The sequence below is a fragment of the Lontra canadensis genome, unplaced genomic scaffold, assembly GCF_010015895.1.
Source record: "Lontra canadensis isolate GAN:19392208 unplaced genomic scaffold, GSC_riverotter_1.0 scaffold16, whole genome shotgun sequence".
Taxonomy (NCBI): domain Eukaryota; kingdom Metazoa; phylum Chordata; class Mammalia; order Carnivora; family Mustelidae; genus Lontra; species Lontra canadensis.
This window is the reverse complement of record NW_022631010.1, coordinates 3,613,868-3,640,425: the sequence shown is the minus strand read 5'-3', so window position 1 is coordinate 3,640,425 and position 26,558 is coordinate 3,613,868. Positions and strand designations below refer to the sequence as shown.

Genomic DNA, 26,558 nt, shown 5'->3' with positions numbered 1-26,558 from the left:
TATACTTTAAAAATTACGATAATTTAAAAATATGTTAATGCCCATGAGAGCTGGTATGGCAATCACCCGTCTCCCCCATTACTTTTCAAAATTCAGATGCCACATCTTGTGCTTTCCTCTTCTATATAAATTTTAGAATCAGTTTGGCAAGTTCCATGACAAAACCTATTGCGAATTTCATTGGAATTGCCTTGAGCTCTTCATATGGAAAATTAACAGCTTTACAATATTGGATCTCCCCATCCTCTAATAAAGTATACAATCTCCTTTACTTGTTTTTGTAGCTATATAACCAAGTTTCACAGTTTTTAATTTTCAGATAAAGATCTTAGGCTTATTTTCTACAAGGCGATCTTTTCTGCCTTGTAGCTGCTATTATTTTCTGACTGATTATTGATGATGTATAGGACCAAACATCCTTAATTCAAATTCCACCTCCTCCATTTTATTGATTTTAGACAATTCACTCAACTTCTCTGATCTTTTGTTTTCCTTTTTAAAATACGAGGATGATAAAGCAAGGGACGTAAATGCAATTGAAAGGGAAGGAGCACCCAATTATAAACCGCGGCTTTAAGGCAGTGATATCAGGGCATGGGCTCAAAAAAGACTTGGAGAGACTCCTTCACAGCTGGGAGAGAAGCTGAGGGCGAGTCTATGTTGTATACAGGGGAGTCTATATTAAAACGAATGGAAATCTTATGAACATTCAAGGCACCATGCACTTGTATAGGAAGAATAATAAATTTTCTTTCGTGAAACTATTTCGGAGGTCCAGTTGCGCGCCGTTCTGTTACCTGAAGCGACTTCTTATCTGTTCAGTTGGTACCACTTCTCCCGAAATATCTGGAGTGGAGTGTTCTGGGCTTTGTAGTAATTTCCTCATCAGACTTGTTCCAAAGGGTTCACGCAGTTGCATGAGACTACATTTCCCAGGAGCCTCTCGGGCCGGTTGTTTGCTAGTCCCTCATCCTGACTTCCGGCGTCCTTGCGATCCTCTGGGCCAATCGGGAGGTTAAGGATTGCCGGTTCCCGCACTCTGATTGGTGCATTCGACTAGAGAGCCTGGGTTCAAATTTTCAACGGTACTGAATGAAGTCCCGCGTCGGATCTTCCGGGCGCTCGGTTGTCAGAGCTGAGGTGAGGTGAGCCTTGGAAAGAAACGGGGACCAGCTGGGGTGCGGCCTACCGTTTCCCTGATTTTCGAACGGCTGGAGGCCGCCAAACCCGTAGCGCCTCCAAGCGCCTCTTGCCCCGGGCTTCTGAGGCGGTCGAATTGTGTGGGCGCCGCCCTGGCCAGGCGGGAAGGTAGTCGGGTTTCGGACGACCCTTCTCTTGGTGGCACAGGATTTTCCAGCGAAGTGTGTCCCGACCGAGACTAGCGGGCTGCATCTGGAGGTAGAGGCGGTGGCCGGCCCTGGGAAATAGGGGGAAGTAGCGGTTGCGGGAGGCTGTAAGCTAGTAATGGTAACGACCATTGTTACCACGCACATATGAAATAAGCTTTCACTGGACAAAGCACTCTGCGTGCGTTTTCTCACTTAATTGTCCCACGAAGCCAATGAAGCAGGTCCTATTCTTCGTCCCACTTTTTAGAGGAGGAAACTGAGGCCCACAATCCAGTTTTCAAGAAATGGATGAAACAGTAGCCCCGCCCTCAAGAAGGGTGGCTTTGGTGGAGGAAAACAGATGTGGTCACAGACGACTACATTGAAAAACTATTGTGTAAGAATAGGAAGGTAATTGCGGGAATTTCATTCCAATTGGAGTTGTCTTTTTGTTTGGGATTTAAAATTCATCCTGTTTTATCTATGTCTGCAACGAATAACTAGGTATCACTGCCTTTCTAATTTCCTGTCCTAGAACATTTATAGACTGAAGAGGAAAGGACAAGGGTGGACCAGACTATAATATGGTAGGACTGTTCTGCCCCCTTTCCCTTGATGTGTGGTGTCTTTGTCTCACATACAGTTTTCTCATAGTTAAATCCGAAGGGCTTGCCCCAATCAGCCCTGCTTAGAACCAGACAGCATTGAGGGCTCTGCTGATTTTGCTGGGAGGTCATTGCTTTATGTACTCCTAGGTTCATTCAGCTTTACCTTCTCTTGACATCCTATGGCCTTACTTATCGGATGTCAGGATTTGAATTATTGACTGCTATAATAAGGATATTCTTGGGTTGTGGTCTCAGTGTATCCTACCCCCTGTCAAGCCACCCCTAGATCACCCTTGGTTGTTTTGGAGTATAATTGTTAGGTGTGTGAGCTCAGTATTAAGTTGCCACTCTCTGGATAAAAGTTTTTGTGGCTCCCAGCGCACTTAGCTAATTAATTGATTTTTGAGGGTGTACTGTGTGCTCAGATTGATGTTAGATACTCTGGATATTCAGATGTATGATATTCTCATGGGTTTTCTGGTATGCCTGAGGACAGAAGACTGATTCAAATTCACAAGTGACTATCTGAACAAGAAATGACAGCATTGGAGTACTGTAGTGTTATGTATTGTAGGTACTGGCAAGATAGAGGTGAGGGAGATCAGTGAGGGTTAAGACAGGCAAGGATGTCTTTGTGAAGCAGATGGGACCCCAACTGGCTCTTGATAAGCAGAGTTTGGTTAGATAAGAACTAGAACAGTCTTGGTGCACAGAAATTGCCCACTTACTATCTGCTGAATTGGATAGGCAGGAGGGCATTATCTAAATTGACTACAAAATTGCAGGTATGAAAAACTGGATGTATTCAACTAGGTTGGTAAATTTGTTTAGACTTTTGGGGCGCCTGGGTGACTCAGTCGTTTAAGGGTCTGCCTTGGGCTCAGGTTGTGATCCCAGGGTTCTGGGATCCTGTCCCACATCAGGCTCCATGCTCAGCAGGGAGCCTGCTTCTCCCTCTCCCTATGCTGCTTCCACTCTCTCATTCTCTTTGTCAAACAAATGAATGCAATCTTTAAAAAACAACTTTATAACTTTTAATAAAATAGGGTGGTTTTGGCCAGCCTTATGCTTATGTCTGTATATTCCAAGCTTAATAAAATAAACTTATCCTACATTTGCAATTAGGCTTCTCCACGAGACAGGATTATGTGGGAAAGTCCTTCATTTTTTGTTTAGGTGCCAGATGTTCAAAGTTCTTCCATATTACCTACATATTTTTTTCTTCAACCTTACCTGGGTCTCTTCCCTCATTCTTTTTGAATTGCTGGGGAAGGAAAGAAGAAAGGAGAGCTCTAAATGCCCTTTGGCAAACTGAATTGTCTTTGCAATGAGTAAAGTTAGGAAATAGAATTGACTACTAGGAGACTGAACAGCCCAAACAATTCTATGAATAGGTATTTGAGACAGAGACCTAGAGATCTGTGGTTGGAGGTACTTGGTGCAAAAAGAATGGATAGCTGGGAGGGGTTCTGGTTATGTTCATTTGCATAGAGAGATTTGATTGGGAGGAAATTACAGATTAGTGGGAAAGGAGCTCACTTTGGAAATGTTTAAAAAATACTATTAAAAAAAGATAATAAAAGTTTTTTTTTCTTTCCCTATTACAAATGTGCCTACTATTTGTCCTGATGTTTGAATAACACAGAAGTGTACACTATCACCCTTGGTGTCAGTGTTCCTAAATTGCGAATTTGGAAAGTTAGTTTTAAAGTGTGAGTATATAATATTAAAGACACCACAAGACAGCAATGTATACTCAAAACGTAAGCTGAAACAACAATTAAGTTTGGGGTAGATTTATACTATTCATTTATTTATTTAAGATTTCATCCATTTATTTGACAGAGAGAGACACACACACAGAGACACGGTGAGAGAGGGAATACAAGCAGGGGGAGTGGGAGAGAGAGAAGCAGGCTTCCCCAGGCAGGGAGCCTGAACGGGGGCTTGATCTCAGGACCCTGGGATCATGACCTGAGTTGAAGGCAGAGGCTTAACGACTGAGACGCCCCAGATTTATGCTATTTAGACCTTAGCTCTTAGAGGCACTCTTTGGTTTTGAGAGGGGTAATCTTTGGTGTTTTATAGCCTTTTCCTATTCTCTGTTAACCATTTTTACTACAGAGAACATGAACCTGTTATATCATTTTTCTGTTTCTTCTAGGTTCTTTTTTAAAAGAGTAATTAACTAATTAATTTTTGTTTTAAAAATTAATTAACTAATTAATTTTTATTTTTTAAAGACTTTTTTAAGGTTTTATTTATTCATTTAACAGAGAGGGAGAATACAAACAGGGAGAGCAGCAAGCAGAGTGGGAGGGAGAAGCAAGCTCTCTGCTGAGCCAGGAGCTGGATGTAGGACTTGATCCCAGGACCCTAGGGGGATCACCACTTGAGCCAAGCAGCCGCTTAACGAACTGAGCCACCGAGCGTCCCATCCAGGTTCTTGATAAGAAGTACTTGTTAGACTTCAGCATTTCAGAAGAGATGTGAAAAAGTATATTGCACCTCTGAACCAAGCCTGTAGGCAGGTGGACTGACGGATTAAACCACAGGTAAGGCTGTGTCCAAAGTGAGTTACATTAAAAAGAGATAAGAGGAACATTAATAATTACCATCAAAAGTGTTTAATATATCTTCAAAAGTAACATACTTTGGAAGAAAATTTATTTAACATGAAAAAGCAAAAGAAAGAACTATCCCTCACTATCCTACCTCTCAGATAAACTATTGCTAACATTTTGATAGATTTCTTTCCAAATTTTTCTGTGCCCATATTTGGTTTTAAAAAGTCATACACTAAAAATTTTCATTATATTTTTCAATATAATAATTAGGTTATGAGCATTTTTCATTTCGTTAAAATTTGCTACAACATTATTTTAAGATTTTTTTTGTCAGAGCGAGAGAATGAGAGAGTGTACACAAGCAGGGGGAGCAGCAGGCAGAGGGAGAAGCAGACTCTCTGCTAAGCAAGGAGCTCGGATGCAGGATTCTATCCCAAGACCCTGGGATCATGACCTGAGCAGAAGGCAGATGCTTAACCAGCTGAGCCACCCAGGCATCCCTCTAACAACGTAATTTTAATGGCTATGTGGTATTCCATTATTTGGTTCTGCCACAGTATTTTATGCAGTGAAATCATTGGTTAAAAGATTGCATATTTATTTATTTATTTAACAGACAGAGATCACAAGTAGGCAGAGAGGTAGGCAGAGAGAGAGGAGGAAGCAGGCTCTCTGCTAAGCAGAGAGCCTGATGTGGGGCTCGATCCCAGGACCCTGGGACCATGACCTGAGCTGAAGACAGAGGCTTTAACCCAGTGAGCCACCCCGGTGCCCCCCGAATGCATATTTTTAAGACACGGGTACAAAGCACCAAATTGCCTCATAAGAAAATAATGCTGATTTACATACCCACTTAATAGTGTATATTTACACAGGCATAAATTTATATTTAAAAAATATGTGATACAGTCTCATGGTACAAAACTCAAAATAGTATAAAAAGTTTTATAGTTAAAAATCTTCTTTCAACCCTGTCACTGACACTTGCTGGCATCCCGTAAGCAATCACTTTTTGAGATTCTTGGGTACCTGTGTATCTACATCCCAAGAGGGATACCTTTTGTGTATTTTTTTTGTTTGTTTGTTTGGTTGTTTTTTAAAGATTTTATTTATTTATTTGAGATGGTGAGAGAGGGAACACAGTCCGGGGAGTGGGAGAGGGAGAAGCAGGCTTCCTGCTGATCAGGGAACCTGATGCGGGGGTCAATCCCAGGACCTGGGGATCATGATCTGAGCCAAAGGCAGACGCTTAACAACTGAGCCACTCAGGTGCCCTGCAAGAAGGATACCTTTTGAAGGATGTAAAAATCTCCTTAAGACTGCGTGATTGAGATTTCACTAGGAATGTATGCAGCCCCACTGTCAACCCTTAAAAACTCTTTTGGCTTCTTACTGTTGAAACAGCAGAACACTTTGATATTCTGCAGAGATTTCCTAATATTCTTCAAAGATTTCCTTTTAGTATTCTACTTTGTGTCATTATTTGGCTTGAAGGTAAATGGCATCATTGATTTTTATCCAGGTTTTATTAGTTGTTTAAGAGTAGGTTAGGGTTTGTAGAGTTGTACAGATAAATTAAATAAAGCAGAACTGAGTTTGTAAGCCATAACTCACACGTTTGGATGAGAGATGATAAAAAATATATGTGCTTGAGGTTTCTGGACAGTGATGAATTACAACAAGTGTCCATGTGTCCTGTGCTGACTTCTAAGTGCTTGGACAGTGAAGGATTGTCATTGGATTTTAAATTGACCCAATTTTGGAAGCTTCATGCATCTGTTTCTGTAAACAGATCCAATTTCAACATAGAAGTTAGCAAACATAGATGTGGAAACACAAAGTCCATTAACTTCCTTTAGACTTAGTTTGTGACTTTGATTAACAGTTGAAATTGCATGCTGGATTATGTTGCCATTTACTGACTCCTGCTAATCCCTTATGTACAAAAAAAATGTAAGTGTTTTTTCCCTGCGTAAGATGAAAATAACTCAACTCTAACTTGTGGTACGGTAACAGGATCTCTTATCCCTTGTGAAAGTAGGAGAGGGTGTGCCTGGGAAAATGGCACCATTTGGGATGGGACCATTTAACTAATAGACTTCTAATGAAGTCTTGACTTACTTTTACTCTATTATATTACCAGTTGTTTAACTCATGATTTTTCTTCCAGTAGAAATAGGTACAGTGCAGCTCACAAAGTGGATAGTGAAGTGTTTGAGAGCATTTGTCACACCAAAGTCTTTGTTTTGTTTAGGAGCTGCTAGTCTACTATGTCAACTTTGCTTAGAATGCACCCTTTTGCAGATTTCCCCACCTCCTCTGAACCTGCATCTTTTGATTTATAGAGGTTGTCAAGGCTAGTTATTTTTGCTTTGAGAGTGAAGAGGAATAGGACATGATGGAGGTTAATTTCAAATGAATGTGGAAACAAGTTGCATTGCTTCTTTTGCAATCTTTCTCAATTATGAGCTTCTCCCACATTTGTTTCCCATTTCCATTTATCTCTTTCCTTAGAAAAAGTCAGTATGCATCCGTAGCTTGTAGAACTCTGAAGGATTGTCTGTATCTTTTTGTTGCTGTTGTTCTTTGTGCATATCTTTTCTCCTTCTTTTTAAAAAAATTTTTGACAAGTATAGTTGACAAACAATGCTACATTAGTTTCAGTTTACAACAGTGATTCAACATCTCTATTGCTTATGCTATGCTCACCACTGTCTGTATTTTTTTTTTTTTTAAGATTTTTAAAATTTATTTCTTTGACAGAGAGAGATCACAAGTAGGCAGAGAGGCAGGCAGAAATAGAGGGGGAAGCAGGCTCCCTGCCGAGCAGAGAGCCCGATGTGGGACCCTGGGACCATGACCTGAGCTGAAGGCAGAGGCTTAACCCACTGAGCCACCCAGGCGCCCCCACTGTCTGTATTTTTAAGCATCACTTCCACCAGCTCCCCTTCTCTGCACTTCCACAGTGATCTTGGTTTTTTCCCCTTTTGTAGCAAAGATCACCCTGTATCACAATTGTCTGTAGTCTCCACTTAAATATGAATTTCTTTTTTTTTTTTTAAGATTTTATTTATTCATTTGACAGACAGAGATCACAAGTAGACAGAGAGGCAGGCAGAGAGAGAGGAAGGGAAGCAGGCTCCCTGCCAAGCAGAGAGCTAGACTTGGGGCCCAATCCCAGGACCCTGAGATCATGACCTGAGCGGAAGGCAGAGGCTTTGACCTACTGAGCCACCCAGGCACCCCTCAAATATGAGTTTCTTAAGGGAAGAGATATCTTTTTGTTTATTTTTTTATTTATAAATATCTTTTTATTTTTTATTTATTTTTAAAAAATGATATTTATTTGACAGAGAGACAGCAAGAGAGGGGACACAAGCAGGGGGAGTGGGAGAGGGAGAAGCAAACTCCATGCCGAGCAGGGAGGCTGACGTGGGGCTTAATCCCAGGATGCTGGGATTATGACCTGAACGGAAAGCCGATGCTTAACGACTGAGTGACCCAGGAGCCCCTATATGTATCCTTTTAGTCTTTGTTCTCTGGAAACAAAAATGAGCTATATGATACGATGGTGGCTTTTAATAGGCAGTTCTAAAAGGAACCTAAGTAGTTCATAATATGGGAAAGCCTTTTTCCTCAGTTCTGTTGTAGGATTATTGGTCTGAAAGAGCTATTTCTTCACTCAGAATGTTTCTAGTTTTGCAGGAGTCTAGAGCTGTGGTGGATTTAGATAATTTTGAAATGTGAAGCTGGTTCTCTTGCTTGGCAGTCTTATTTGTTTGGGGGAATGTGGTTGACGCATGTGCCTTTTTTCTTTCCTTTTTTTTTTCAGTGAGACCTGTTGACAGAAATTCAATCTTGATTAAGGGGTGCAGGAAGGCATCCAGTTCCCATCATGCCTGGGGCTCTCTCATTTAAACAGTTGGCCCAGGCCCTGGGCTGTTCCTTTTCCCACTAGGCCTTGTGCTTTTTTAATTTTTGAAGGTTTCACATCTTAATTTTATTATTTGTGGGAGAAGCAGCATGGTGAAACCGGCATAATCCAGTAGTTACTTTTGGTTTTGTTCATGTACTTGTGCTGTCACCTTTTATTTAAGAGTCAGACTTCTCAGTATATATATTTTTTGTTTACTTGTTCCCTTTTTAGTAGGGTTGGTGGGGATGATCTCCTGAGTTGGTCATATTAGACCAAAAGATAGCTTAGAAGAAGCTTTTTAGGGGCGCCTGGGTGGCTCAGTGGGTTAAAACCTCTGCCTTCGGCTCAGGTCATGATCATGATCTCGGGGTCCTGGGCTCTGCTCAGTGGGGAGCCTGCTTCCCTCCCCCTCTTTCTGCCTGCCTCTATGCCTACTTGTGATCTCTGTCTCAAATGAATAAATAAAATCTTTAAAAAAAAAAAGGCTTTTTAAAAAAGAGGTAATGTTAGAAAAATAGTATTTTGGTTTTAAAGTTTTCAGCTAAATAAAGATTAGGCATATTTAAGTTTGGGCCCCTTGCCTTTTGATCCCCATCAATCAAATGCACTCTTAGACCTCAGAAGATATCCCTCCATCTGATTAAATACCCTCCTCTTTGTCTCTTTTACTCTAGAATATCCACTGAGAGGTTCAGACTAACTTCCATCTTATGTCAAGCAAAAACTTTATATGCAAGAATACAAACTAAGAAAAAGAGAAATTAAGGGGTGATGTTTTACATAGGGGATGATTCAGCTCAGAGCTTTCCCAGTGTATTTAGAATAGGATTCTTAATTTACCAGTATTCTTTTATGAACAGTTTTTCAGGAATACTTATAGTTACATGTAAAGCAGAGTTAATATTTGCATTTGTCTGACAGATTAGAATGATTTGGTTACATACTTCATCTTTGAAGTAATGTTGTAGGAAAAACCTGTTCATTATAACAACTCTAGATTTTTGGAATCTCACAGACCTGGTCTTAAAACTCAACACAGAGGGCGCCTGGGTGGCTCAGTGGGTTAAGCCTCTGCCTTCGGCTCGGGTCATGGTCTCGGGGTCCTGGGATGGAGCCCCGCATCGGGCTCTCTGCTTGGCAGGAAGCCTGCTTCTCCCTCTCTCTCTGCTTGCCTCTCTGCCTCCTTGTGGTCTCTCTCTCTGCAAATAAATGAATAAAATTTAAAAAAAAAAAAACAAACCTCAACACAGCTACATACTAGTTGGTAATCTTGGAGTAAGTTAATTACTGTGAACCTGTTTCCTTATTTGTAAAATGGTGATGATGATATATACCTTGTATATTGTTGATGAAGTTTAAATGAGATGATTTATATCCAGTGCCTGGTACAATGCTTGGCCTATAGTAAACAGTATTTGGAAGTTATTATCTACAAATGGTTTTATCCCTTGTTCCTTAACATTTCCTACTGAGCTACATAAATATCTGTCTTTTAAATAAATATGAGAGTAAATAAATAAAAACAAACAAATAATACATAAAAATACACACACACAAAGAGGGGTGCCTGACTGGCTCAGCTGATAGAGCACATGGCTCCTGATCTTGGGGTTGTGAATTTGAGCCACATGTTGGGCATAGAGATTATCTAAAGAAAAAAATCAAGTAAATATGAGAGGTAGTAGATCTGAGTTCAAATGCTGGCTCTGCTACTTCATAGCTGTGTGGCCATGAATAAGTAGTAAGTCTCTCCTTGCCTCAGTTTTCTCACCCGTAAAATGAAGATAACAACAGTACTTAAACTTCACAGGATTATTGGAGGATTTAGTGAGTTAATACATGTAAAACGCTGTGGAAAACAGTGTCTGGCATGTCATAAGTACTCAATAATTAATAGCTATTATTATTTTAAACTTTTTTCAAGTTTATATACTTTTTATTAAGTCAATACCCAGGAGCATTTTGTTTTTATACAGAGACAATTAAAAAAAGAAAGGATGGATAACATTTGGATAAGTGAAGTTAGTAGCTAATTTATAGACTACATAAATGGGAAACGTTATTTCCAAAAATCAAGAGGTTTAGCAATTATTGCTGGATTACCAAGAGTACTTAATTAATAAAAAATTCCAGAAAGCCCAGTGACTTATGGACTGTATACATCAATTTAGGGAGAAATAAATACTGCTTAACTAGTTCTTTAAACTGAAAAGGTATACATTTATAAAACATTCAAAGAGTATAAAAGTTCATACAGTGAAAAATCTTCCCCTGACCCAGAACTCCTAGCTCTCTTCCCAGACGGTTAACACTTTTATGTCTCCTTCCACAATAGTCTTATGTGTGAACAAAGGTATATATGAGTCCCTCTGCTTCTTTTTAACATGAATGGGAGTATGCACTTTTATGTTTTGCTTTTCTTAATAGCTCTTGGAGCTCATTGTGTACACATATCATCACATATGCAAAGTTACCTAATATTAAAGTTACTTAATATTTTATTATATGATTGTGCCATAATTTATTCAACCAATCTTCTATTGGTGGAATTTTGGTTTTAAGTTTTTTGGCTTTTATGAACAGTACTATAGTATTTTTACATTTGGCAAGCTCTATCAAAAAGAAAAATACAGTTGCCCTCCAAAGAGCGTAGCTGTTTAGCTCCATAATTAAAAAAAGAAAGAAGAGTGTGAGGGTTAAATTTGAATACTTTCCAGGTGGTTTTCAGTAGCATGCTTTGGTGGAAATCATGATTTTTAGGAAGCTAATTGGGGTTGTTGCATATTACATTCCTGCCTCTTCCCTCCCCCAACTTTAGTAGTCTTCATTACATTCCTGCCTGGGAAGTGTTCCCAGTGACCTGGGTTAGGCATTAAGATCATGGGAATCCAAGATTTTCCCATGTCTTCCAGCATGTTTGTTCACAAGAACAGGAAAACTTATTCCTTGCAGCAGGGGAGTTTTAACCACTGTCAGTCACTGGGGAATCTTTCAGTGAGTGCCCTTTGAATACAAATGTGATCAAGGAGAGGAGAGGTATCAGTAGCTACGTCTAAAGGCAGTGATGATACTGTAAGAACAGTAGTGTATTTTATAGCACTCGAAATGCTTTCTTGTTTGTTTATAGGAAGTAAGTAGGCAGAAAGGTGGAGTGACTTGCCTTTGTCATATGTATCTAGTAAATGCCAGAGACAGGTCTAGAATTCTGGACTTCTATGTTAGTTGGGATTGTTTTGGGCTATAAATGACGGAAGATGTGACTATAATGACTCATACAAAAAGTATTATTGTCTGGAGGTAGGTGGTTGCTGATATTTGATCAGTGGTCAGGTCAGTGGCTCAGCAATGTCAGGTCCAATGTTATTTACTTGGCCATCCACTTGTTTTCATGAGCTGCTATATCTCTAGCCATTGCATTTGCAAGAAAAAAGGTGAAGGAAGATGGCAGGAACAAGGCTGTGGTTGTATGAGGAAAGTAAGTTTTCCTGCGAATCCCTCAGCAAATTCCTACTTTGTTCTCATTGGCCAGAACTGTCCATAGCCACTCTAAGCCTGGAAGGTGGTGATCAAGGTGGTGACTTTCGTTATAATAGTAGGTGCTTCCTACTATTTAGATGATGTTCAAAGAAAAATATTTAATCATAGCTTAAGCCATATTAATTTCTAATTCTCTTTATACTTATAGCTTATGCAGTATAATTTAAATATTTTTAAAAGTTGAATGAAAGTTTATTTTTTGTTTTATTTATATATTTTTAAAAACATTTTTTAAAAAAGATTTTATTTATTTATTTGACAGAGACAGTGAGAGAGAAAGAACACAAGCAGGGGGAGCAGCAGAGGGAGAGAAAGAAGAAGGCTTCTCCACTGAGCAGGGGGCCTGTATGGGGCTTGATCCCACGACCTTGGGATCATGACCTAAGCCAAAGGCAGATGCTTAGCCAACTGAGCCACCCAGGCACCCCTAAAACCTTTTTTTTTTTTTTTAAGATTTTATTTATTTATTTGACAAAGAGAGAGATCACAAGCAGTCAGAGAGGTAGGCAGAGAGAGAGGGGAAACAGGCTCCCTGCTGAGCAGGGGTGGGGGTGCTCAATCTCAGGACCCTGAGACCATGACCTGAGCCGAAGGCAGAGGCTTAACCCACTGAGCCACCCAGGCGTCCCCTCAAAACATTTTAAAATTTAAACTCAATTAATTAACATATGTATTATTGGTTTCAGAGGTACAGGACTGTGATTCATTAGTCTTACATAAAACACAGTGCTCATTACATCACATGCCCTCCTTAATGTCCATCACCCAGTTACCCCATCCTTTTATCCCCCTCCCCTCCAGCAACACTCAGTTTGTTTCCTATGATTAAGGGTCTCTTACAGTTTGTCTCCCTCTCTGGTTTCATCTTGTTTTATTTTTTCCTCTCTTCCCCTATGATCCTCTGTTGTTGTTGTTGTTTTTCCAAAGATTTTATTTATTTGACACAGAGAGAGATCACAAGCAGGCAGATCAGCAGGCAGAGGGAGAGGGGGAAGCAGGCTCCCCGCTGAGCAGAGAGCCCAACATGGGACTTGATCCCAGGACCCTGAGATAATGACCTGAGCCGAAGGCAGAGGCTTTAACCCACTGAGCCACCCACTCTGTTTTGTTTCTTAAATTCCACTTATTAGTGAAATCATATGATAATTATCTTTCTCTGATTGACTTATTTTGCTTAGCACGATGTAATTTAAATATTACATACCATCTTATTTATTGGGTGTGCCAGGACCTTAGCTCCTATCTAGATTTAAGTTCCTTTGTATCTGAGACTAGATCTACTTTGTATGAGACTGAGTCTTATCCTTGGGTATTAGTGAGAAAGGAGCTCCAGTATCATCAAGCCCATATCTTCAGGCCCCTGGTGAGTGTATAGTAAGAGTGGACTGCTAACAAATGGCTTATTGAGTTAAATTGAACAATGAAAGTAGAAATAGGGGAAAGTGAAAAATTTAGAATGAGAATAATAAGGACTCCTCTGTTCAGGGCAAAAGACTATGGAGAATGGATCTACTAGGAAATACAGTACTATTATGCAGTTAAAGGCCTTATTATGTTAATATGCTTCTCTAATTCACAGGGTGAGAGGGCAGAATAATGTGGAAAGAACATTGTAAAGGAGTTAGGAACCTCTGTTCTAGATCTACTTCTGCCATTATATAACTGTGCGATATTAGGCAAGTCATTTCTCTCTTCAGCTTCCTCTTGTAGGATGGGAATAATTGCTGTTTTACAGGATTGTTGAGAGTATTAGAAATAATATGAATTTAGTACTTCATGGCACCTGGTACATATAATAAGTACCTTTGGTAACTGTTTTTACCATGATTGTTAGTATTTCTGTCATGTGACCTTGAAAGAGCCTTTTTTGCTTTAATCCTTATCTATAAACTGCAAAAGTTAGGTGTTAAGATTCCTCCCAATTCCAAGATAATCGTATTTCTACCTAAGTACCTCAACTGGGGCATTGTTATAAAGGTGTCTGTGGAGTTCTGACTGTAATGAGTTAATAGGAGAGACCATGAGAAGATGAAGTTCTCTGGTATATAGATTGATGTCATTAAGTAAACCAAGTATTTATTAGAACAAATATTTCTGAGGCACTCAAGTACCTTCTGAATTACCCCAGTCCACTGAGAGAAGCTAATGAAATATTGGCCAAACCACTGAGCAATGAAGTTGGGTGTAACTAAGCTCACAATTTATCCCAGAGAATAGGGATGGTGGTATAATATAAAGAAAAGGAGCACTGAGAGTTATAGTGCCCAGAACTGGTGATGGTTTGGGGAACTGGCAGACCTCTCTGGTAATAAAAGTAACTATTGCTCTTTAGAGGAACGTTTCCACATAAATGCAGCCATTCCATTTTTTTTTTTTTAAGGTTTTATTTATTTATTTGAGAGAGAGCACAAGCTGTGGCGGGGAGGCAAAGGGTCTGAGGGAGAGGGAGAAGCAGACTCCCCGCTGAGCAGGGAGCCTGATGCAGGGCTCGATCCCAGGACCCTGGGACCATGACCTGAGCCTAAGGCAGACACTCAACTGACTGAGCCACCCAGGCACCCCAGATAGTCTTCTAGTAGTGTCTTTAAAGCGAAAATATTGGGAAATACCTAAAAATATGGGATAAGTAAATTACGGTACAGTCATCAATTGATAAAATACCCGTATGTATTGACATGAAAAACGTTCAAAATATGTGAAGCAGATTCATATATATGTGTGTATATGTGTAGAAAGAGAATGAGAGAGAGAGATAGATTGAAATTGTGTGGCATTGTAGATTATTATTTTTTTAATAAAAGGTGTTTTTGTGATCTAATTTCTTTAATGAGCATGCATTTTTATAATAAAATAAAAGCTTAAAGAAGATACTTAATGAATGTATATTCAAGGGGCACCTGGGTGGCTCAGTGGGTTAAAGCCTCTGCCTTCGGCTTGGGTCATGGTCTCAGGGTCCTGGGGTCGAGCCCTGCGTTGGGCTCTCTGCTCGGCGGGGAGCCTGCTTCCTCCTTCTCTGTCTCTCTCTGCCTGCCTCTCTGCCTGCTTGTGATCTCTGTCAAATAAATAAAATCTTAAAAAAAAAAGTTTATAAATGTAAATTCAAGTGATTACTGGTATCTACTTCTCTCCCAAGATACAGAATACTTTAAGTACATGTTGTTCCCTGGATGAAGACAAATGGCTCACTGAGTTTCATAGGGAAATTATTTGCCAGTGAGTGTGTCCTTCAGGCTGTTTTTCAGACTACTTTCAGATATTTTCTTAACCACAGAGGGCTAGAGTGGGGATTGACTTTAAACCCACACAGGTTTCTACAGGGCAGTGTAGAACTTTGTATATAGGAGTAGGGATGGGCCCCTATCTTTGACTTATTCCTTTGATCTAATCGGCATGTGCCTTTTTTTTTTTTTTTAAGATTTTATTTTTAGCAATCTCTACACCCAATGTAGGGCGTGAACCTATAACCCTGAGATCAAGAGTCACATTCTCTACCTACTTAGACAGCCAGGCATCTCCTTTTATGTATTTCTTAAAGTTTTTCTTTTCATGCCCAGGAATAGTATTTTTATGAAGATATTTCTAAGGAAAGAAAGCCTGTAGTTGGCAAAATGTATTGAGCTCTTACTATATATAAGATCCTGTTCTATGTATCTTGATGGATGAGGTATATACAAGTGAGTAAAATCCATCTTTGTTCTCAGAAACTTACAGTCTTCTAGGAGAGGCATTTGTATAGTTAACTAACATAGAATTGGATGCTAAAGCACTATGGCTTTGGAGAGGCAACAGTTTGTATGATAGGTGGAGTGTAGGAAAGTTTGTAGAGAATTAAATTGAACTTTGAATGATGAGTAAGATTTTATTATTTATTTATTTATTTAAGATTTTTATGTATTTATGACAGAGATAGAGAAGGAACACAAGCAGGGGGAGCTAGATGGGGAGAAACAGGCTCCCTGTTGAGCAGGGAGCCTGATATGGGGCTTGATCCCGGGACCCTGGGATCATGACCTGAGCCAAAGGCAGACGCTTAACGACTGAGCTACCCAGGTGCCCCGATGAGTAAGATTTTAGTTGGTAGGTATAAAATTTAATGGCGTGTTTCAGAAATTGAATTATTCAGGACAGAAATTGGATTATTCAGGGCAGAGAGAGAGAAAGAGAGTAAATTGGATATTGGAGAGGCTAGAAGTGAGAAAATGGTAGATTGAGGGAAAATAAAATAATTAATGTAAAACACCCAATATGGTGCTTGCCTGGCATGTTGTAGGTACTCATCAAACTTTGCTTCTTTCTAATTCCAACATATTTATCTCAAGGGGTGTCTTCAAGTTACCAAAAAAGAAAAGTTGTTTTTGGGGTGCCTGACTCCGTCAGTAGAGAATGCGACTTTTCATCTTGGGATTTGAGCCTCACGTTGGGTGTAGACATTGCTAAAAAAACCCAAAACAAACAAACAAAAAAAAACTTTAAAAAAGAAGAAAAAGAGGGACGCCTGGGTGGCTCAGTGGGTTAAAGCCTCTGCCTTCAGCTCAGGTCGTGATCCCAGGGTCCTGGGATCGAGCCCCGCATCGGGCTCTCTGCTGAGCAGGGAACCTGCTTCCCCCCTCTCTTTGCCTGTCTCTCTGCCTACTTGTGATCTCTGTCAAAGAAATAAATAAAATCTTAAAAAAAAAAAAAGAAAAAGAGAAGTTAACTTTTATTTATTTGCTTGTTTATTTATTTATTTGACAGAGATCACAAGTAGGCAGAGAGGCAGGCAGAGAGAGACAGGGGGCGGGAAGCAAGCTCCCTGCTGAGCAGAGAGCCCAACAAGGGGCTGGATCTGAGGACCCTGAGATCATGACCTGAGCCAAAGGCAGAGGCTTAACCCACTGAGCCACTCAGGTACCCCAGAAGTTAACTTTTAGTTTGGTTTGAAAAGTTAGGCAACTTGTCCAGATCATTTTCAGAATTGCACATGTAGTAGTAAAGGCAAAGTACCTGCTGGGGAATCAATACCTTAGATTAATGTACAACTGAGTTTCTGAACCATTTCTTTCATTAGAAGGTGATCTGTTGAAAGAAGGGACACGAGTACTGGGGAAAATCTGCTCTTCGGTGCCAAGGCACGGGACAATGTCGCAAGTTAAAACTTCCTATTCCTATGACGCTCCCACGGACTTCATCAATTTTACTTCTTTGAATGATGAGGAAGATACCCAAAACATAGATTCTTGGTTTGGTAAGTGTTGACTTTCTCTGGCCATTCTAAGGGTTAGTGGCTTGCTTTGTTCTGAGTACCTTTCAAAAAATAGAAGGAATTGCAAGAAAATAACTAAAATATAAACTCTTGTTTACACCAAAATACTTTATCATCCATGATATGATAGAAATAATTGAAATGCCCAGTGTTTTGGAAATGGACTATCAGTACAAATTAATGTTATTTTGCAGTTAAGAATGGTAAGTGTTTAATCTTTAGGGATATATGGGAAAATCCAGATGAAACAAAGTTCAGTGAAACTCTAGCATTCAAAACATTCTGTCGTGATGGCAGCCACATAAAAACTTGCTCTACTATCACTGGGCACAGAATATAATATTATAGCTAGGATATTGACATTTATAGAATCTACCTATCTTAACTCAGATTTTCTCAATTTCACTTGTACTCATATTCATTTATGTAGTAAGTTCTATGCAATTTTTAATCACCTGTGTAGGTTTGTGTATCTACTCCCACTGTCAAGATATTGAACAGTTCTAACAGATCTAATATCACAAGGATTCTTGTGTTACTTTTTTGTAACTGCAGTTACCTCCCTCTTCGCTTTACCAATTCTTTTTTGGCTGGAGGGATTATGCTACTTAGAACCCAATCCCCAAGCAGATGGGATCAACTGATGTTGGGTAATGTGATTTGACACAAACTCTGACACTAGTCCAACAATAAATAAGAATGTGGTTATATTTTCATATTACTTTGTAATAATATGGTGAGATCACTGATATGTCAGGTTAGTAGTTCCTAGAATCTCTTCCTTTTTTTCTTTCTCATGTCTTTATCCTCCATATTAAAAGAAAATCAGTATGTAATGGGAGAAAAAAATGAGTCCCTTGCAGCTGCACTTATTACTTATAATGCAGTATCCAAATGTGATGGCACATGCCATTCTCTTCTTTAATAGTATGCCAGGGGGATCCTGAGAGGAGGGATCTGTTGAAAGTGATGTTGAGGAAGGGTGGAGAAGAGGGCCAGCTGCCCTACAGGGGTGTTCCCTGTGTCTCTGCTTTACTGAAACCCCAAGGAGAAGTCTGGGTTATCTATTTCTTTATCTAAGTTTCTTAAAAAAAAAAAAAAAAGGAAATATTAGTACAATGACACTATTAAATATAATGTAGAAGAAAAATTAACCCCACTATTCTTTCAAAACCACCTTAGTTCTAATATATTATTTTCTAATTCTCTTCCTAATAATCTTATCTCTTTACATATTTGCAGTCAGGGTATGCATGCTCAGTGTTATTTGCTGGGCGTCACCATATTCCTAAAGCTTCTGTCTGTTGATAGGCTTTTGGTAGAAGAGACGTTTCACTGCTTTGGGTTAACTTTTGGGCACCACAGAACCTAAGATAAAATTCCTGAGAGAGCCTAGGTCTGTTCCATCCTCACACACCCACCTCTTGCCACTGTGGGTGAGGAACCTCAACTCAAATAGACCATAGTACTTCCCTTTTAAGCCCTGCAGATCTTAATAGCTACAGTTTTCTTTGAGAGGAACACAATGTATTAGGCCAGTTCATGCTTATATGGTCCAAATGTGTATCAAGTAAAAGTAAGTAGCTATTCACAATGCAGAGTCTGCACTTCTTTTCTATGATACATTGTTCAGTGTTGCCAGTGTTTTAGTGGTAGTTCTGATAGTTTTTACAGTCTCTATCTCTGACGTATAATGTGTACTCATTTCTTTTTGATCACTAGAACTTTGTACTTAACAAATGAATTGCAAGTGTACCAGTAGAAGGGTTTAGGCCCCATTTAAAAAAATGTGCAGGGTACTGATTTATTTTACTTCCTTGCTGATTGTTTAAATGATGACACTCTTACCTTTTCACAGAGGAGAAGGCCAATTTGGAGAATAAGTTTCCTGGAAAGAATGGCATAGCAGGGCTTTTTCAGGGCAAAACCCCTCTGAGGAAGCCTAATCCTCAGCAAGCTATTGTCACGCCTTTGAGACCAGGTAAGAAAGATCATCTTAGAAAAAAGGTCCTTGGTAGAATGGTGAAACAGTGTATTAAGAGCCTGAGGCATCTGGGGAATTACCTAAATGTTGTATCCTTTGGTTTATTATTGGTGAAGTGGGCTACTTCATTTCATGGTGAATGTGACACTAATGATGCACTATACTTTTTTTTTTTTTTTTAATCTCTTAGAACTTAAGCTAACATTGACTTTTATTGCCAGATATATAACTCTTTTCTTTTTATGACAAGATTTAACCTAACCTGAGTCTGACTGGGAACAAAACAGCAGGAGAGAAGAACGTACTGTTTGCCATTGTACAAGGGTTCTTTGAGTCATGCATCTGATTTTAAAAGATAATTGACATTTAGACTGGTGGTTACTAAATCTGCAGAATATTGTCTGTTTGATAAGAACAAAAGAAGCATTTTTTTAAAGAACAAAAGCATTTTTAAAGAGATCATAGTTAAAAATGATTCTTTTTTTGAAATAATAGCTATATTTAGATATAATTCACCTGTACAAATCACTTAAAGTTACATTTCCATGAGTTGTTTTTTTTTTTTTTTAATGGCTTGGTTTTTACTTTATTTTATTTATTTATTTTAAAAATTATTTTTATTAACATATAATGTACTATTTGCCCTAGGCGTATGGGTCTGTGAATCATCAGGCTTACACATTTCATAGCACTCACCGTAGTCCATGTTTTTTTATAGTATATTCATAGAGTATTATACAGCCATCATCACAATTAATTTCGAACATTTGACTATGACTCTTATAGGTAAATCTGAAACTGGCTTCAATTAGACCATTAACTAGAGGAGTCATACCAGGAAATAGCTGTATTTTTAGTGAACTTTTCTAGTTTACAGAGTCTAAGCTACTAGGATGACTTTCAGATAATTAATTCATGAGTACAGATGACATCTGTTGAATTTGGGATCAGGACAAGGACGCTGAATTTTTGCATCCACTCTCTTTCTTGTAGAAGGTATTAGAAGTGTATTGCTTGTTTCACTTGACATGCTTAGAATGCCTGTGGCCTGAGTGCTGTATCCTCAGGTGAATTTCATTAGTTCATTATGTGTGGCAGATTTTCTGTTGCTTTGGTGGTCTTTGTACTTTCTTGAATTAAAAGAATATATAATACTTCCTAATTTGTTAGTTCAAGACTGTTTTGTCAACGGTGTGCCCCAAAGCAAGAGACTTCTTCTGGGCCTGTCATGTGCCAAAGACCATACACACTGCTTATGTACATGCCCCTTAGACCCCTCAGAGTCTGTGTTCTTTCATATTACATATTCTCACCTATTAGTTTTGTTCCCTCTACCTCTTAATATATATGAAAAGTTCCTACTCATCATTCAAGGTCCAGCTCAAATACCCTTTTTTCTCTAACTAATTTCCTGTATTTGTGTTCCCAAAGTTCTTTTCATACCTCTATTTTAATTTTAATTTCTTATTGTATTGCTAATACAAAGGCATACGACTAATTTTTATATACTGATCTTTTATCCTGCTACCTTCTAAACTCACTTAATAGTTTTAGTAGGTTTTTGTAGACTCCATCAGATTTCTTTTATTTATTTCTTTTTAAAGATTTTACTTATTTATTTGAGAGAGAGAGAATGTGAACGAGAGAGATAGAGAGCATGAATGCGCATGCACAAGCTGGGGGTGGGGTTGGGAGAAAGGGAGAGGGAGAAGCAGATGCCCGGCTGAGCAGGAAGCCAGAGGGGGTTTCTATCCCAGGACCCTGGGATCAGGACCTGAGCCTAAGGGAATGCTTAACCAACTGAGCCACCCAGGTGCCCCTAGATTCCATCAGATTTCAGATGATCATGTCATCTGCAAATATCCCTTATTTATTTACTTATTTTTGCAAATATCCCTTTTATTTCTTTTTCTTGAATATTGCACTGACTAGAGCCTTCAGTAAGATATTGATAGGAGTGGAGAGGGTAGACATGCCTGTTGTGGCATTTAGGTTTTCACCATTAAGTATGACATTAACTGTGGTTGGGGGTGTCTGGGTGACTTTTTCAGCTGAGCATCTGACTCTTGATTTTGGCTCAGGTTGCCATCTCAGGGTGGTAGGATTGAGCCCTGCCTCAGGCTCTGCACTCAGCCTGGAGTCTTCTTGTCCCTCTCCCTCCTGCTCTGCCATCCCCTCAAATAAATTTATCTCTCAAAAAAATAAAATAAAATCTTTAAAAAAGTGTGCTATTAACTATAGTTTTTTTCATAAATACCCTTAATCAGGCTGAAGAAGTTCCCATCTATTCTTGCTTTGTTGATAATTTTTTATTTGTCATGGATGTGAGATTTTGTCAGATGCATTTTCTGCTTATATTGAGATGATTATATGGTATTTTTCTTTTTTTGGTCTGTTAATATGTTAAATTGCACTAATTTTCCAATTTTTTTTTAAAAGATTTTATTTATTTATGTGACACAGAGAGAGAGAGATCACAAGTAGGCAGAGAGGCAGGCAGAGAGAGAGGGGAAAGCAGGCCCCCTGCTGAGCAGAGAGCTCAATGCGGGGATCGATCCCAGGGTCCTGGGATCATGACCTGACCCGAAGTCAGAGGCTCTAACCCACTGAGCCACCCAGGTGCCTCAAATGTTAAGCCAACCTTGCATTTCTGGGATGAGCTCCAGTTGGTCATGATGGTATTTTTCTATGTTTTTAGGCTCAGTTTGCTACATTGTTGTCGAGAATTTTTCTTATATTATTGATGAGGGATATTGGTCTGTGGTTTTCCCTGTGAAGCCTTTGTTTGATTTTGATAGAATAAAGCTGACCTTACTTTAAATATTCCCTTCTTTTCATTTTTCCTGGAAGAATTTGCATGGAATTGATATTATGTCTTAAATGTTTGGTAGAAGTCAGCATTGAACCCAACTGGGTCTGAAGTTTTCTTTGTAGAAATGTTTTTAACTACAAATTCAATTTCTTTTTTTTTTTTTTTTAAGATTTTTATTTATTTATTTGACAGAGATCGCAAGTAGGCAGAGAGGCAGGCAGAGAGAGAGGAAGGGAAGCAGGCTTCCCTGCTGAGCAGAGAGCCCGATGTGGGGCTTGATCCTAGAACCCTGGAATCATGACCTGAGCCTAAGGCAGAGGCTTTAACCCACTGAGCCACCCAGGCGCCCCTACAAATTCAATTTCTTTAAGAGATATAGATTATCTCTTCTTGAGTGAATGTTGGTAGTTTGTGTTTCTACTAGTTCCAAATTACCTGTTATTTAGAAGTATATTATTTAATTTCCAAATATATGGAGGGGGGATTGGTTCTAGAAATTGTCTCTGTTACTGATTTCTTGAGGGATTTAATTCCATTGTGGTTAATGAACATTACTTGTATGACTTGAATCCTTTTAAGTGTTTTGTTTCATGGCCCAGAATATGGTCTGTCTTGGTAAATATTCTGTATGCACTTCAAAAGAATGTGTATTCTGCTGTCATTGAGTGGAGAGTTACATCAATGTCAATTTGGATCAAGTTGGTTGGTAGTATTGCTCAAATCTTCTATTTCCTCATTGATCTTCTATCTAGCTGTACTGTCTGTTATTGAAAATGGGGATATTGAAATCTTCAACTATACTATTGAATTGTCTATTTCTCCCTTTAATTTTTTTCAGTTTTTCCTTTATGTATCTGGGGCTTCGTTATTTTTTATATATATGTTTACTATTGTTATGTCCTTCTGATGAGTTGACTGCAACATATTTTTGTTAATGAAGTTTTATTGAATACAGCCTTACACAATTGCTCATATGACTTAGATTCTTACTGATTTTTCTGTCAATTTGTTCCATAAATTAGAGGGAGAGATCGAAATTTCAGGCTATACTCATGGTTTTTTCTATTTCTTCTCCTACTTTTTGCTTTGTGTGTTTTGAAGTTCTCTTATTCAATACATAAATATTTAGGTTGTTTTGGCATCTTGAGGAATTGATCATTTTATCATCTTGAAATGGTCATCTTTATCTCTGGTGATATTTTTTGCTCTGAAATCTGCATTGTCTGATGTTATATCCATTCCAGCTTTCTTTTGATTAGTGCTAGCATGATGTATCTTTATATTTTAAGTGCATTTTTATAGGCAACATATCATATATATTTTTTAAGATTTTATTTTTAAGTAATCTCTGCACCTAATATGGAACTTGAACTTATAACCCTGAGATCAAGAATCATATGTCTAGGGGTGCCTGGGTGGCTCAGTGGGTTAAGCTTCTGTCCTCGGCTCAGGTCATGATCTCAGGGTCCTGGGATCGAGCCGCGCATCGGGCTCTCTGCTTAGCAGGGAGCCTGCTTCCTCCTCCCTCTCTGCCTGCCTCTCTGCCTACTTGTGATCTCTGTCTGTCAAATAAATAAATAAAATCTTAAAAAAAAAAAAAAAAAAGAATCGTATGTCTACTGACTGAGCCAGCCAGGTGCCCTGTAAAAATTTTATATCAAATTTTTTACATTAATTTTAAAAAATTTAATCATCTCTGCTTTTAAATGGGTTAAGTGCCTCTATTGTAGCCTTGATATAATGCACTATCATTTTTTTGTTTGTTTGTTTCTTTTTCTCCCCTCCAGAAAATAATTTCTTTAGGGAATGAGCCAAATGATTGTTTTCTAGAATAAATAATGCATGAAGTGTGTTTTCATGCATTTCATGCTAACTTTTCTTCCATTTATTTGGTTAGGGTTTTTTTCTTTTGTCAAGGCTCAGTTCATAAGCTATACCAGCAAATGCTATTTCTTCCCCTTTACTTGACTGTTCTTTTTCCTTATTATTTTTTTTTCTCTCCTTATTCTTATAGTACTTTTTTGTTTCTGTTCCATCATGGCCATGGTAACATAAGAATATTTTATGATAAAGTAACTCCTTCCCCTTCCCACCCTTATCTCCCCTTTCTCAAATGCTATATCTTTTAACTCTCAGTGTTTTTAATTTCTGGAGGGGAGAATAGCTGGTGGGTATAACCATAATGCCAGATAATATGATTGTATCAGCATTTAAAGACAGAGCTGCTTTTTTCTGAGGTGGTGACTTAGACTGACAGATAGGCCTTAGATCCTACATTTCTGCTTCAACCAAAGTAGATTTTATAAATTGGACTTCTGTATAAGATGTCACTGGAACTAATGGTTCCACTGCTTAGAAGGGATACACACACACACACATAGATATGTATGTATCTATATGTCTCTCCAACATTTTCCTTGGGATTTTGAGTGCTGACTAGTTTTTGCTCTCCCACAGTTGACAACACTTATTACAAAGAGGCAGAAAAAGAAAATCTGGCGGAACAGTCCATTCCATCAAATGCTTGTTCTTCCTTGGAAGTCAAGGGAACCATCTCAAAATATACTCCAGTGCAGCCTCAGAGGTAAGACTGTTTCAGGACTCAAAGTGGTGGTTATATTAATGATGTTCAAAGAATAATTATTGTCAGAATACCTACTATTCTAGACTATACTACCTACTATAATACCTACTATACTAGACTCTTTATTTTTTTTATTTTTTTTTTTTTATTTTATTATTTATTTGACAGACAGAGATCACAAGTAGACAGAGAGGCAGGCAGAGAGAGAGAGGGAAGCAGGCTCCCTGCTGAGCAGAGAGCCCGATGCGGGACTCGATCCCAGCACCCCGAGATCATGACCTGAGCCGAAGGCAGCGGCTTAACCCACTGAGCCACCCAGGCGCCCCTACTAGACTCTTTATATTACCTCATTTAATCTTTATAATGTTTATGAGTTGTAGATAGTATGCTTAATTTATTGTTAAGCAAGTTAGAGGTACTAAGTTGCTTGAAGTTTGTATCAGAGCCAGAATTCAGACTGATCAGTTTGTTTCCAAAGCTCTTGCTGTTTGCACCATCAATATGGATTGTAATTTACTTGTGTAAATTATGTAAATATGGCAGATATTTTTTTCCTGATTATAGGTTTTAAGTACATTTCATAAGGGCAAACATTATGTATTCTTACTGTGCCTAACAGTGTCTGGCAGGAGCAGAAGGTGAATAAATACTTGAATGAATGAAAGGATGGGTGGATGGGTTAAGCTGCAGTCTTGACACTGGTGATCTAAAAACATTTCATGTTGGGGCGCCTGGGTGGCTCAGTGGGTTAAGCCTCTGCTTTTGGCTCAGGTCACGATCTCAGGGTCCTGGGATCGAGCCCCACATCAGGCTCTCTGCTCAGTAGGGAGCCTGCTCCCCCCGCCCCGCCTGCCTCTCTGCCTACTTGTGATCTTTCTCTCTGTCAAATAAATAAGTAAAATCTTAAAAACAAAATAAAAACATTTCATGTCTTTGAATGTTGTATTTGTATCAGTATCCTTTTTTTTTTTTTTTTTTTAAAAGAGAGGGAGTGAGTGTGGGGTGGGGGACAGAGAGAGAATCTTAAGCAGGCTCCAAGCCCAGCACGGAGACCGATGCGGAGCTCAGTCTCCCAACCCTCAGGTCTGACCTGACCTGAAATCAGGAGTTGGATGCCCAACCACCTGAGCCACCCAGACACCCCTATTGCTTTATACCTTGATGTTACCTAGAATATCTTCAAGGAAGAGAAATGGCAAATGATATTATTTATATATAGATAATAATGTGTATTGTTGCTCAGAAGTGATGAAGTTACCCTTTACAAAGCTTCATGTTGGCATAAGGATATTGCCTTTTGAGGATAGCATCATATAAGCTTATCCTAATCATTTTTGATAAAGAAGCCCATTTTACTATTTTTTAATTTTATTTTTTATTATTATTTTGAAAAAGATTTCATCTATTTATTTATTTGAGAGAAAGAGTGAGTATGTGAGTGGGGGAAGAGGTAGAGGGAGAGGATCTCTAGCAGACTCAGTGCTGAGTGTGGAGCCAGATGTGGGGCTTGATCTCACACCGTGAAATCATGATCTTAGCCAAAATCAAGAGTTGGATGCTTAACTGACTGAGCCTCCCAGGTGTCCCGAGTAAAGAAGCCTGTTTTAATCAAAGAATTCTGTGAAATCTCAACCAACCATATATCACAAGAGATCTTAAGAGATTGCTACTGGTTGATTCTGTGGTTTCTGTTTGATGTTTAGGTTGTAAATGAGTCCTACAGAAAAGGGACCCAGTGTCTTAGAGATTTCTTCAGAATTCAGGAAAGTGTTAGTGTCTTCACTAGTGTATGATTTGTGTATGATTGCTAAAATTGTCTTTCATCATGACTGAATTCTGAATGCTTTTTGGAAGTGATGGTGTGACAGGAATCCAGCTACTCTCAGAGTTAGAAAACCTGAGTGGTTTTTGATTTTGTTTTTTTAAGATTTTATTTGTCAGAGAGAGAGAGAATGAGGAGGGAGCGAGCGCATAAGGAGG

General features: G+C 38.9%; 1 protein-coding gene across 6 annotated transcripts in view; it reads left to right on the top strand.

Moving 5' to 3' along the window:
• Nucleotides 1-1,046: 1,046 nt before the first annotated feature.
• The window catches only part of TPX2 (TPX2 microtubule nucleation factor), a 56,325-nt gene continuing 30,813 nt past the window's right edge, over nucleotides 1,047-26,558 (top strand). For 2 of the 6 annotated variants that reach the window (XM_032858942.1, XM_032858937.1), the window contains exons 1-4: nucleotides 1,152-1,398; nucleotides 17,004-17,180; nucleotides 19,057-19,179; nucleotides 24,452-24,578. In XM_032858942.1, coding sequence (XP_032714833.1) covers nucleotides 17,075-17,180; nucleotides 19,057-19,179; nucleotides 24,452-24,578 — 356 coding nt within the window. In that variant the 5' untranslated portion in view covers nucleotides 1,152-1,398; nucleotides 17,004-17,074. The other 4 variants (XM_032858939.1, XM_032858938.1, XM_032858940.1 and 1 more) reach the window with 4 other exon arrangements.